General features: G+C 48.6%; 1 protein-coding gene across 1 annotated transcript; it reads left to right on the forward strand.

The window, feature by feature from the left end:
- The first annotated feature begins 9,229 nt into the window (after nt 1-9,229).
- KCNA5 (potassium voltage-gated channel subfamily A member 5) lies at nt 9,230-11,878 on the forward strand. The gene has a single exon (XM_090275376.1). It carries the CDS (start codon nt 9,265-9,267, stop codon nt 11,065-11,067), a length of 1,803 nt encoding a protein of 600 aa, XP_090131502.1. The 5' UTR covers nt 9,230-9,264; the 3' UTR covers nt 11,068-11,878.
- Nucleotides 11,879-13,746: the final 1,868 nt, after the last annotated feature.

Consider the following 13,746-nt stretch of genomic DNA (forward strand, 5'->3'; position numbering starts at 1 on the left):
AGAATCCAGGGCCCGGAAAGCAGACGTCTGGACCCCTGTGGTCCATACTTGCCCACATCCCTTTTCCTTTCTTCTGCCACAGAATCCTGACTTCTCCTGGGCATCATGCTTCCCCCATTTTCAACCATATGGGTCAGTGGGTTTGCAGCCTCTAACTCACAGACCATCGTGTCCTGCTGGCATCTGTGATTGGTACAGGAATGCATAAGTGACCCAGGACAGGTCATGAACCTCAAGTCCAGGACTTTAGCTGTGCGTGCTGGAAAAATAGAATGCCTTGTCTCTAAGACTTGAAGCTTGAGCCTAGATGCCTGGTGTGGCTGGAAGGCACTAAACTTCAGGAAAGCAGCCTGAAAGTGAAGTCCATGCAAACAGAAGTGGAGCCAAAAGAAGGAACAGGACAAATTCCTGAATACAGTGTTTAACACCTGGCTCTAGATGGGCATGAAGCGAGGGTTCACTTAGACTTTGCAGTTACGTAAACCAACAAATTTCCCTAACATTACTTTTCCGGACCTGGATGGACTTAGGCTTCTTTCACTTGCAAGAGAATATCCTCACTCAGATAACATCCTTAGGAATGTATTACCTCTCCTCTATAGCAATGAAATTTGTTATTGGTATGCACCATCTTTTTTATTAGATGTAACCCTGATTATGAATTTCTGATTCATAAATATGGGCATATTATAGACCAGTGGTGCTTGTTAGGATTTATTGGTATAAACTAATAAATATTTTATATTAGAAACTTAAACTTGTGCTGAAGTGGATGCATACATTTCATGAAGTCTCTGTGTGTACATTTGAGGATAGATCTGTCTTTAGATTTCCTGTATATGATGGCTCTCCTTGGTGAGTCCAGCTACAGAGAGGCCTGCAGGTTTGCAGATTTGGCTGCACATAGCCTGGTCTTGGAACTTTGAGCCACAATAAAATTGCTAAGAAATTGACAATCATTTTTATGTCACTAAATAAAGCCAACATCAACTCCACAACCTTAGGTGATTTATGACACTCTTCAAAGCAGCGGAAAGTGTGAAAAATTATGTGCCAGAAAGTCTGAATCCTCACTTGAAATTTAAATTTTAAGTTACCATGAAAAACTGTTTTCATATTAATGAAAATCTTCTCCCTTTGCAGGTAGGATTAAGAAATTTGTAGTGTTAAGAGTTTCATCTAAGGCAAGACAAATCACTAGAACCATTTACTCTAACTTGACCTAGGTGGAAGAAACAAAAAATTACTCATAGAAGAAGCAGTTGGACATATAAAAGCCATCCACACAAAATATGCACATTTCACAAGTATCATCTCATTTAATAAACCAATACTCAACCAAGGCTAAGAGAAGTGCCCACAGGGGGCAAGACCGTCATCAAAATTTGGAGGCACCTATAGTTTGAAAAAGCATACAAACATGAAAACGTAATTTTGCATTGATAAAATCAATAAAACAAAACAACATAGTATTTTCATAATGCAAACTACAAGAAACAAAACTCAGTTCAAGTCTTGGCTGTTAAGACATTTGGGTTTTAAAAAGATTGAAAATTGGGATCAGCTGCTAGCAGGTATGGGTTTGGGGGGGATGATGGAAATGTTCTAGAATCAGATCACAATGATGGCTGCACAACATTGTGAATATGCTAAAAACTACTGAGTTATACACTTTAAAAGAGTTTAAATGGTGAATTTTATGCCTTGTGACTTTTATTTCAATTTTTTAAAAGAAAGGATTAAGAAACTCAGTTCTAAGGGGTTGACAGTAACTCTGTGTCCTCAGCATAAAATAAAGTGAGTTACCCAAGTATAGCTCCTCTTAAAAACAGGTCTGTCTCAGCTGATGTGGCTCAGTGGATTGAGCGCCAGCCTGTGAACTGAAGAGTTGCAGGTTCAATTCCCATTTGGGACACATGCCTGGGTTGCAGGCCAGAACCCCAGTGCAAGAGGCAACCATCAATGTTTCTCCCCCCTCTCTTTTTCCCTTCCCCCTCTCTAAAAATAAATAAAAAAATATTTTTAAAAAAAGCAACAAGTCTGTCTCCTGGGTCAGCACCATGTGATCATTCCATCTTTGGGCAACTGGATTTATCACAGATTGAGTTGAGCCTCTTTCTACAAATCCCATTACCTGAAGGTAATAGCAGTGTGGCTCGAGGGTGGACAAGTTTTGGAGTGTAAATCTGGGAGGGGAGAGGAAAAGAAGGGAGAGAGGGAGAGAGGAGGAAGGAAATGCCACCTTCCCAAGCACTGTGAGACCAGTCTAAGGTTGGACAGCAAACAGGGTGGGCTGAAAGGCTGCTCTGGCCAGCATGTCCTGAGATTGGATTTTGACACCTCTGGCTTGGCATTTCCTCCAAGAAAAAATGTGGCCCCACCCAGGGAGGCTGGTGGGATCTAGAGATCATGAGAAAAAAAATTCCACATGGGGCTGGGGGAGTAGGGGAGGTGACTGACCCTTTACCAAAGTTTGAGAATCTAGATTTTTGAGGTGCGGCTCTTGGGAGCAAGAAAACTCCATTTCCAGACCTAGAAGCACTAAAATGTCCCATGGGGCTGGGACTGGGACTAATATTACTTAGACCTCATCTGCCTAGCCTGTGTGAATTGTGTAGTAACCACAGATTTTTTTCCAGACTTAGCAGGCATGCTCCTTACATAATCATAATCATTTGCTTAGCACTTTTAAGATACTTTTTTTCATATATCTTGATACACAACCTAAATTCATAAATCTATCTTTATGCAGTATGGGCAATAATCTAGCTGGAAAAGCCATGACTATAAAAGACTCAAGGCTTTCCTTGATTATGATACCTAAGCAGAGTGTTGGGAAATAAAAGTTGCAGCTGTTGTTGAGAAAGTAAAAATTAATTCCTATATCTCCAACCCTAACAACGAATGAAACTCTGGGATCACAGTTTTGAAGTTAGGAGGTTTTCATTTGAGGCAAGTGGGTAGCACAGTGAGATGTGCTGAGGGAGGAAAGGATGGACATGAGCTAACGAGAGACAGAAAAAGAGTCACAATGCGTCTACAACCCAGCAGCTTGTCAGAGGGGGCAGGAGAGCGGGGTGGGCAGGAACACCATGCCCTCCCAGCTCTTGTATACCTAGGTCACCTTCCCTTCTATGTCTGGCCTCCAAAAAATGGACTGGATCCATTAATGAATTTATTCCTGGATTATATCGAGGGAGGGATGGAGGAAAGGAAGGAGGGAGGGAAAAAGCCAAGCTCCAGATGTGAGCCTTGATTTGTGAATGGCCTCTCATCTTAATCCCTCTAAACAGGAAATCCTTACAGTCTGCCTAAGGTTCTCTCAGATCTGGGTCAATTTAAGCATAATCTCTCCCTCTCCTCTAACCCCCAGCCTCGCCTCTTCTCCCGCTTCCATCTCTTAACACAGTAAGTGCGTTCTCTCTCCCCACACCCACAGACGCATTTGTTTTGTACGTGTGTTTTGCTTCACTCCCCCTTTGACGCTTAGGTCAAACAGGAAAAGAAGGTCATTTCCAGGGCTTCCTTCCCAAGGTGTTGCTTTGAGGGACAAGCGAGGAGGGAAGAGCAGGGGGAGGAAGAACAGCTGCTCCCCTCATTAAAATGTTTTTACTACACATCTGTATGGGGAATGCATCTGGGGGAGAGGATTAGGTGAGAGAGGGCTTTACCCTTTTGCTGATTATTGCTCTATTCCCAATTATTGCCTGACAACAACATATCCTTGCAATATCTTATTTACATACTTGGTAATATTCAGCAGTGAGACCCAACCTACCAAGGATCTAGTAATCAAGTTTTTCTCTTAAAAAAATTTTCTTTGTTTAAAGGTATTTTGGTGTATTTTAACTACACTGCTTTCTATCTGGCTCTCTGATCCAGCCTAAGAAGTCCTGAGCCCTCTCCTCTGACTCCCAACATCTTCATGTTTCCTTACAAAGAGGCTGACCAAGGAATTGTGGGAGGCTGGAGAAAACAAGTCTCCTTAATCTGAGGGTGACAGCTTTCCCTGTGGAGGAGATGCTATGGTGGTTTTTTATCAATCTCCTTTTTTGATGGAGAGGAGATTCAGGGTGATGGAGGTAATTTGACATACCTGGTTTACCAGAGTGATAGCAATGGAACTGGGCAACAGCTCAGAGTGCACACCTCTTCCCTAAGAAATCCAAGATCTCAGCCAAGCCTGGGGGTCGGCCGGTGGAGCCCCGCCAGAGTGCCTGGAGATGCTTCAGATGCAGTCTCTCGGCAGAGCCTCTCTTCCCCTTGCAAGGGAGAAGCTACTTCTGTAGCCTGAGCCCTGGCCTGGGCCCAGGACGGACTGGTTATCACCTTCACTAGTTTGAAAGCTATTGCTTGGAACTTCTCATCACAGCCCTGAGGAGGCTCCCCTGAGGCAGAGGAGCAACATTGGTGTTTGAGAGGAAAGACTAGTGGCATAATTCCAACAGAATCTTATTTTTGCCTCCTTTTGTCTTTTAATATTTTATCCAATGGGGGAAGCTTTCCCCTTCACCTAGATGAAATTTCAGCTGATTTCTTTTCTTTTTTTTGGTTTATTCTTATATAATAAACAGAGCTACAGTAACTTGAGGTCTCCAACACTATCCCAATTTAGGAATTAAATCTCACAATCCAAACTATTAAATTGTTTCCATCCACAAAGCGGTTTTAGTCCACCAAGTTGAAGCAGTCTGTGTAGTAATAGATAATGCAGTAATATACAGCCTGAATAAAGGGCCAAAAACAGGTTCAATTCACCACTTACCCTATACGGCCATCCAAATGAGTCTTAAAACGTTCTGGTTAGGTCTGACCTCCACGGTCGGTTTGAGTATTTAGCTAATCTTGGAAATCAAGGTTCAATTCCCATCTCTCAGTTTCCCCTTCCTCTCTGCTCCACAGGATGGACACGAGCAAAAGGGAAACTGAGAAAAATAGTCACAATGTCTTTATAACCCAGCAGCTTGTCAATGAAGGTGGGCAAGGGAGGTGGGCAATTGCATTCAACACATACTTATTGAAATTCACAATATGGACTTGTTATCATGTTTGATGCTGTAAGGCAAGTCAGAGATGTGTGCAGTGTGGTCCTTGATTTCAAGCTACCTCTACCTCGCTCTAGTCTATCCATCTATCTATCTATCCATCTATCTATCCATCTATTTACCTACCTACCTATCATCTATAGATAGATAGATAAATGGAGTAGTAGATAATTTATAGATGGGATCAGTAGACAGATACATACATATGTATGTATATAAACACACATACACACAGATAAAGAGATTCCAGTGGGAGTGTAGAGGGAGAAGAGGCTAAAATACATAATGGAGAACTTAAAAAAAATCATATTGGCACATTTGCTTCATGAAGACAAAGCAAAGTATCTGAGGATGGAAGAAAGCGGGTATTATTATACCGTCTTGCTGGGAAATCATGAAACATGATTTAGTGAGCTCTTCCTGGTCTGGCTTTCCCCCACCTCATTAGCCCAATCTCACAGAACTCTTCCCCAGCCCTCTGCATCAACTACATCCACTTTCTTCATTTGTTTTTTAAACACTGAATTGTATACACTTCAAAGATTTTGTTTACTTTTAGAGAGAGGGGAAGGGAGTAAGAAAGAGAGGGAGAGAAACATGAGAGAGATAGATCAATTGGTTGCCTCTCACATGTCCCCAACTGGGGACCTGGCCCACAACCCAGGCATGTGCCCTGACTGGGAATCGAACCAGTGACCTTTCGATTTGCAGGCCAGCACTCAAGCCACTGAGCCATACCACTCAGGGCTCAACTTTCTTTTATTTCCTCAAACCAGCCTTGGGACACACTCTTCCACCTGGAATAGGTTAATTTGCTCATCATCACCTCAGAAATCATCCCTGGATCCTTGATGGGGTTAGGCTCTCCACTATTCTCACAGCATCCTATATTCTAGATGGTAGTCTTTAAAATTGTAATTAAACAACCAGCATAAAATTAAATGCTCAGTCAGTGTCTTTTGCCTCCCCCAGTCTGTCTTGGTCATCAGTGTAGTCCCAGAACTGTGTGATGTCTTGTACATAGTAGGTAATCAATAAATATTTTTTGAATGGATTAATAAAGGTGGCATTTAGGACTTTTCCCCCTCCCTCTCCCTTTCCTCTCCTTTCCAGCCCAGCTCCTCTTTCTCTCAATGTCTTACTTCTCCTAATAATATTCTTGGGTCTTCACACCTCACACATCCTCCCATGGTCTGCTAGGACCAGTCTCAAATTGAGAGAAGACCTCCCACTTGTTCTCCTCTATATATCTCATTCTGGGGGACATAATCTAGGTGCTGCAAATAATTCCTTCAGAGACATTCTTTGGGGTTTGAGAGAGGTTACTACTCAAAGTGCGATCTTCAGACAGGAACATCAGCGACCCGGGGGAGCTTGCTTGAAGTGCAGCCGAAACCCCACTCCGGGTCAGAGTTCACCTGTTACCAAGATGCTCAGGTGAGGAGCACATTAAGCAGTGCTATAAACGGGCTTATCTCTTAGGATTAGATGGGTGGAGAAGAAAGCAGGTTTAGTCACGTGATGTATTAGCCATGTCTTCTTCTGAAGAAGACAATGAGATGGCGTTAGACCTGCAAGAAGTTTGCTGGGAAAGAAAAAAGAACCCGCAGAACTCAGTAGAGGAACCCTCTAGACCATGAGGCTGATCTGACTCCAGTGTAAGGGAAGAGGGGAGGAAGAAGGGTTGGATAGGCAGTGTCTCAGATTGCAGTGTTATTTCTCACAAAGACCCAGCCGACCCAGTGGGGAGATCAGAGCAAATACTGCACAGCGAGAGTCTGCATTGGGCAGAAAGGGCCCAGTCCCTCACCCCTGCTGTGCTCAGTCACTGGCAGAGGGCTGCCCAGGAAGAACATGGCCTCCACGTGAAGCCAAGACAGAGCCAGAAGGAGGCTGTCCGATAACTACTCCTTGAAGCTAAAAGTAAGTTTTCCTTTAAGGAAGATCCTAGCAGTATATGCCCATGGCTGCCACATGTGACATCTGAAGGTAATTTTGCAAAAATCTATGAAAGCTAGTAAATGTATGGAGAGCAGATTTAAGACTATACCCCATGAAAGGAAGCCTGACTTACGTGCCTTTCCAGGATTGTTTATGTTGTACTGATTCTTCAGGGAACAGTCTCCCCAATGGCCCCTGGAAGACAAGGTCCAGAGAACACTTTCCCTTAGGGAGACCAGGGAGAGCTCGTGTGACCCAATATGGTGTCCCTGTATTTACCAGATGCAGTGGCCACAGGCCTGAGATCACCCTCTGCCAGCTCAGTAAGCCCCTGGAGGCAGACCAGATCCTGACTGGCATTCCCAGAGCCAGAGAAAATAAAAACCCAGAGGAGATGAAGCAGCAATGGCACAGGTCTGGGGAGGAGTGAGATGGACCAGCGATGAAGCCTCCACACACTGACTTCCACTCTCATGCCCTTCCTCACTCACGCTCATCTGCAAGCACAGCCAACCACACACACAAAGTCACGCACAATGAAAACGTTCACACCTGCCAAGTTCACGTCCACTCTCATGTGCACGTCAAAAAACCACAGGCAAGTGTACCCCTCTGTCCCTGACACCCTGCTATTTCAGCAAACACTTGTGCATCCGGTACCAAGTTTTCCAAACATCCCCTACGTGTAGATCACAGGCAAGAGGCTATAATATCCACACACATAAACAACATACAGGAACAAAACTAATCAAACATTCAAAAACATAGTAACTTGATGGTAACTGAAGTCCAATAAACATCTGGAACTGACACACATGCCTTGAAAGAGATTGCCCTTGGCTATAGACCCCCACTGAGACCCTGCAGGAGCCAGGGCAGGGGTCGGCAGCCTGCTGTGCTGGTCCAGAAGGATTTAGCTGCTACCTTTGCCATCCCCCAGCCTCTGCAGGAGGGAACTAAAGCTCTCAGGCCCGATGTCAGGGGTAGGGGGTGGGGGGTGGGAGGTGATATTTGTATCTGAACAAAGGGTTACACATTTCTGTAGAGGAGTGGAGTGGAGGGAGCAAGAGCCCAAAGTCCGCTGGCTTAGGTTTGAATCTCGGCTTTGCCACCCTCTACCTGAATGACCTTGGGCAAGTCACTCTCACTGTGCCCCATTTTCCTCCTCTATAAAGTGAGGATAATTATATAATAGTACTAACAAAACAGGTTGCTGTAGGCCCTCCTCCCCTTTCCTGTTAAGGTTTTTGCAAGTGGATTTGTGGAGAGGACAGAAGGGTTGTGTGTCTGCAAGGATATTAGACCAGGCAGCGATTTCCAGACTCCTGCAGCACTGGGTCTGCCTTGTGGACCACGGATGTCCGACTGGAAAGAGGGCTTTTTCCCCAGGGCGAGGGCAGGGGGACGCTGCAAGGTTTCAGGACATTACCTTTTGGTGGTTTTGTAGGAAGTTGGGAAAAGACATGCTTCTCCATTGGCCTGGAGATCGATAGATTTATCGATCTATTTAATCTTTCAAGGCTCATAGACCCGTCAAGCCCCTGCCAGTATGAAAATTTTCCCAAAGAAGAGGGACAGTTATTCCTCCAAGGCAGAAATGTGAAAAGGACCGTTGTCTCCTCTCTTACTCCCACGCAGCCAAAGCCTCATCCCTTCAACCCATGACAATCCCCCCCCACCCCCCCGAGTCCACTCTGCGTTCAGCGGGCTCCCAGGTGAACTGAAATCCAGAGCTATTCTCATTTGGTTGCCCCGGGAGTTTCAGCGCTCTCGGTACAACCTGTTCCTCCATCCTCCCCATTCCCTCCCTCCCTCCCTCGCCAGGCTGCGACCTTCTAAGCCCCCTCCCTCCCCTGCTCGGGGCCCCAGCTGCGTGCGCCCTCTGGAGAGACGCCCGCTGCCACCGTACCCGGGAGGGGAGGCAGGAGGAGGCGGAGCGGCGGGGAGGAGGCGGGGGAGCGCGCAGGGTGGAGGCCGAGCGCTGCCGCGCAGCCTGAGAGGGGTGGCTGAAGGTTGCTCTTCTGGAAGGAGCCTTTTGGCTGCTCGGTAACCGGCTGCCAGATCGTAGAGAAAGGCAGAGCTGGGCAGCGTTTTCTTGACGTCAGGACCAAGCGAGGGGTTCGCGCCAGCAACCGCAGCCCTCCCCACTGTGCGCCCGGCCGACGGCAGGAGAGCAGCCCGACGCGAGGCGCTCGCGGGGTGTGAGTGGGAGTGGGGGTGGGGGGCGGCGGGCGGGAGTGGGTCGACGCGGGCGCAGCATGCCCTCGGCCCCGGGACCATGGAGATCTCCCTGGTGCCCCTGGAGAACGGCGGGGCCATGACTGTCAGAGAAGGAGGCGAGGCCCGCGCAGGCTGTGCCCAGGCCATAGGGGAAGAGCTCCAGTGCCTCTCGACGGCTGGGCTCAGCGACGGACCCAAAGAACCGGCGCCGAGGGGGCGCGGCGGGCAGCGGGGCGCTGAGCCGGGAGGGCGACCTGTGCCACCGCTGCCCCAGGAGCAGCCGCAGCCTAGACAGCCTCTCGCTGGGGACGAGGAGGGAGAAGGCGACCCCGCCCGGGGCATGGCGGAGGACCGGGCGCTGAGCGCGGGGGCCCTTCACCACCAGCGCGTCCTCATCAACATCTCCGGGCTGCGCTTCGAGACGCAGCTGGGCACCCTGGCGCAGTTCCCCAACACCCTCCTGGGGGACCCGGCCAAGCGCCTGCGCTACTTCGACCCTCTGAGGAACGAGTACTTCTTCGACCGCAACCGGCCCAGCTTCGACGGCATCCTTTACTACTACCAGTCGGGGGGCCGGCTGCGGAGGCCGGTCAACGTCTCCCTGGACGTGTTCGCAGATGAGATCCGCTTCTACCAGCTGGGGGACGAGGCCATGGAGCGCTTTCGGGAGGACGAGGGTTTCATTAAAGAAGAGGAGAAGCCCCTGCCCCGCAATGAGTTCCAGCGCCAGGTGTGGCTCATCTTTGAATACCCAGAAAGCTCGGGGTCCGCGCGCGCCATCGCCATCGTCTCGGTCTTGGTCATCCTCATCTCCATCATCACCTTCTGCTTGGAGACTTTGCCCGAGTTCAGGGACGAACGGGAGCTTCTCCGCCATCGCCCGGCGCCCCAGGCGCCTGCTGGGCCGGCCCGGGGCGGCAACGGCAGCGGAGCCGTGGCGCCTCCCTCCGGCCCAACGGTGGCGCCTCCCCAGCCTAGGACCCTGGCAGACCCTTTCTTCATTGTAGAGACCACGTGTGTCATCTGGTTCACCTTCGAGCTGCTTGTGCGCTTCTTCGCCTGCCCCAGCAAGGCCGAGTTCTCTCGAAACATCATGAACATCATCGACGTGGTGGCCATCTTCCCCTACTTCATCACCTTGGGCACGGAGCTGGCCGAACAGCCAGGGGGCGGTGGAGGAGGCGGCCAGAATGCGCAGCAGGCCATGTCCCTGGCCATCCTCCGAGTGATCCGCCTGGTCCGGGTGTTCCGCATCTTCAAGCTCTCCCGCCACTCGAAGGGGCTGCAGATCCTGGGCAAGACCTTGCAGGCCTCCATGCGGGAGCTGGGCCTGCTCATCTTTTTCCTCTTCATCGGAGTCATCCTCTTCTCCAGCGCCGTCTACTTCGCAGAGGCTGACAGCCAGGAGTCCCATTTCTCCAGCATCCCGGATGCCTTCTGGTGGGCAGTGGTCACCATGACTACAGTGGGCTATGGGGACATGAGGCCCATCACTGTGGGGGGCAAGATCGTGGGCTCACTGTGCGCCATCGCGGGGGTCCTCACCATCGCCCTGCCGGTGCCCGTCATTGTCTCCAACTTCAACTACTTCTATCACCGTGAGACGGACCACGAGGAGCAGGCAGCCCTTAAGGAGGAGCAGGACAGCCAGAGCCAGGGGACAGGGCCTCACGGCAGAGGCCAGCGGAAGGCCAGCTGGAACAAGGGGTCCTTCTGCAAGGGGTCCCTGGAGAATGTGGAGGGAGCCAGAAACGACAACTGCCCCCTAGAGAAGTGTAACCTCAAGGCCAAAAGCAATGTGGACTTGCGGAGGTCCCTGTATGCCCTCTGCCTGGACACCAGCCCGGAGACAGATTTGTAAGGGGGGATCCCGTCTGACTGGTGGGGACAGCAGAAACCTCCTGACCCTGAATATCTGCTTTATGCCACGGAGTATTTCAAACCCACCCTATAACTGAAGTTTGTCCCTCTTCCTTTCATTCCTTCTCTCCCTCCCTCTCTCCCTGGATCCCCCCATTTTCCCTCTTTCTATGGCTCCAAGGGTCGCCTATTTTTAAAAAGTACCACATTCCATGACGCAGGAGCTGTTAAAATGGTGAGCGCTAGGAGATGGATGTATTCGTAGCCAGTTTCCTATACCCAGCAGAGGAATAACCCAAACAAAAATGACTTTAAATAACTGAGATCCCAAGAGATTTTGTAAACCCCCCCCCATATCCATGTGTTCCAAACTTGCTTTACATATGGTTATATTTGTGTATAGGGAAAAATATTTTTATGGCTGGTGAGTGGATTTTTGTACTGTAGTTCAGATGAAGATATTTTGGATATATTTTCAAGACACATGTTGCATTTATGAAATAGAGAGTTACTGTGATGTTTTTCTGTGAAACTGATGTTAGAGCCCGAGACTCTGGTTATGTGGTTCTGGTTCCTGGGTCTGTAAGCCTCTTTCTTTTCTGGGATGTGGTATCGGTGCTCTGCATCTAGGGCAAAGAATGTTCTGGAAGAAAGGCAACTCTGACATTTTCTGTGCGCCTTAAACAATTCTTATAAACTTCTTTGAAAAGCATGTTAATGATGTTGCAGGAAGACTTCTGATAATTCATTCTCTTTATTTTTATCCCAGGAAATAAAATGTTACTTGGTTGAGGCAAGTGTTAGTTTTTCTACAGCTGATTTTTTTTTTTTTTTAATTAAAAGCAATCAAAAAGTCTGTCACTTGCTGTTTCTGGTTTTGGAGTCAAAGCAAATACAACCTGGACTGGGGTAGAGAACTTGGAATGCTAATGATCTAATCATCAACATTTTTTTTTTTTTTTTTTTTTTTTTTTGCTGGGTCCTGTCTGTGACTCAGAGATGGACAAGTGAATTCTGTTGATGACATGCCCCCTTACCCCCCCGTAACATGTTGGTATTAGACCTGGCCATCAGCGTGGAGTGGGATGGAGCTAAAGGAAAAGAGTGATAAGCCCCTCAGTCCCCCCTCCCCACCCCCTAACTACTTTGTGGTCTCCTGGTGCTGGACTTCTGAACTCTCCTTTGCCTGCAGGTTGTAAGCCTTCCTTACCATGGCTCTCAACAGCTCTGAGACACAGGCCTGAGTCTCAGACATGAAGCCTGTTCACAAAACAAGGCTCTGGTGTGAAAGTCATGAGGAAGGGAACAGCACCTGCTATATTGTCCCTGCCAACCATGGTGTGGCAGAGGAGAACTCACTGCCCTTTGGTGGACAGAGGCCACCAGCCAGAGGCCATGTGGAAGGATTTGCCTGTTCACATTAAAGGCTGGTGTCTGCCTTGTCCGGAGTGATCTCTCAACTCAGAATGAATCTTTGCTGCTTCTTCACTGGATGGTCATGGAAAAATTACAGTGAGTATAGCACTGGCTGCAATCTCTCTCTGGGATTAGCTAGCTTCTCCTATGGGCTTCTGAATTCCTGCTGTTGCTTTTGCTGCTGAATTATCCAAAGACTGGTTGTTTTACCTCCTCATCCAGCTGGGCTGGTGGTCCACAAGCACCCCCCCCACCATGACAGCATCCAGGTCTCCTCCATGGGGTGAGGGAGGAGCTGCTAAATTAATGTCTGGCAATTATGGATTTAAATAAAATGCCAACACAATAATAAAGCCAGTGCCTGTGACCAACCGGACTCATTTGTAGTCAGGAACTCTTAGCCGCAAACCTGAGGAGGAAATAGAAGGATTGTGCAGGCAGGGCTCTGTTGTTTTTCATTATATGCTGAGGCAAAGGAAGAAGAACAGAGACACTTTATTTATTTATAATTTACAGTCTGCCTAAAAGCGGGGCATCTTGCCAAAGCTCAACTCCACACAGTCTCACCTCCAGGCCCTCTATGGCTTTAAAGCTAATGTGTGGAGGTTCACACACACCTCGTGATCGGGACTGGGCCGCCCCGTTCCAGGCTTACCCCTCCCTAAGAGGCAACAGAGAAGTTACCACCTTGGATCTGAAGGTCAGTTTCTTGAGGTTTTAGCCACAAAGAGAGCATCTTAGTTGCGCCCAGTGCCTGACAGCCTGCCTCTCTAAATGCCCAGTAAGCGGGTGCAAGCTTATACAAAGCCTTGGCGATGCAGTGGTGGAACTGAGAGAGTGAGTCTCCCCATGTTGTGTAAAAGGAGGGGACCCTGCAGAGCAGGTTTACAAAGGGAATCAGGAGGGTTAAGAGTTGGGCATCCTGTGCCCTGCTGCAGCCTCTCATCTCTATGGCCAGTGATGCAGTATGTGTCCTGGGGCACTGCGGGGGACACCCACGAGGCAGTGCAAGTGTTTCAGTCTGTCTTGTCGGTGCACCTGTTGCTATGGCTCTGGCAGAGCCTGCACTGCTCTGTTGCAGACATTACGGTTCACCGCTTCACATGCTTAGCAGGAGAGAAACCTGAATGCCAAGGCTCTTCTCAGGCCCCCTGAGGCAGGGCCCCCTTCTGTCCTCTCCCATCCTCCGCTGTCATTGATTTCCTCCCGCCTTTACTTCCTGAGGAGATTAGATCAAGCGGCCTCAGCCAAGTGTTTTAGCCAG

Source organism: Furipterus horrens, unplaced genomic scaffold (assembly GCF_987537825.1).
Source record: "Furipterus horrens unplaced genomic scaffold, mFurHor1.1.pri manual_scaffold_4, whole genome shotgun sequence".
Lineage (NCBI taxonomy): Eukaryota > Metazoa > Chordata > Mammalia > Chiroptera > Furipteridae > Furipterus > Furipterus horrens.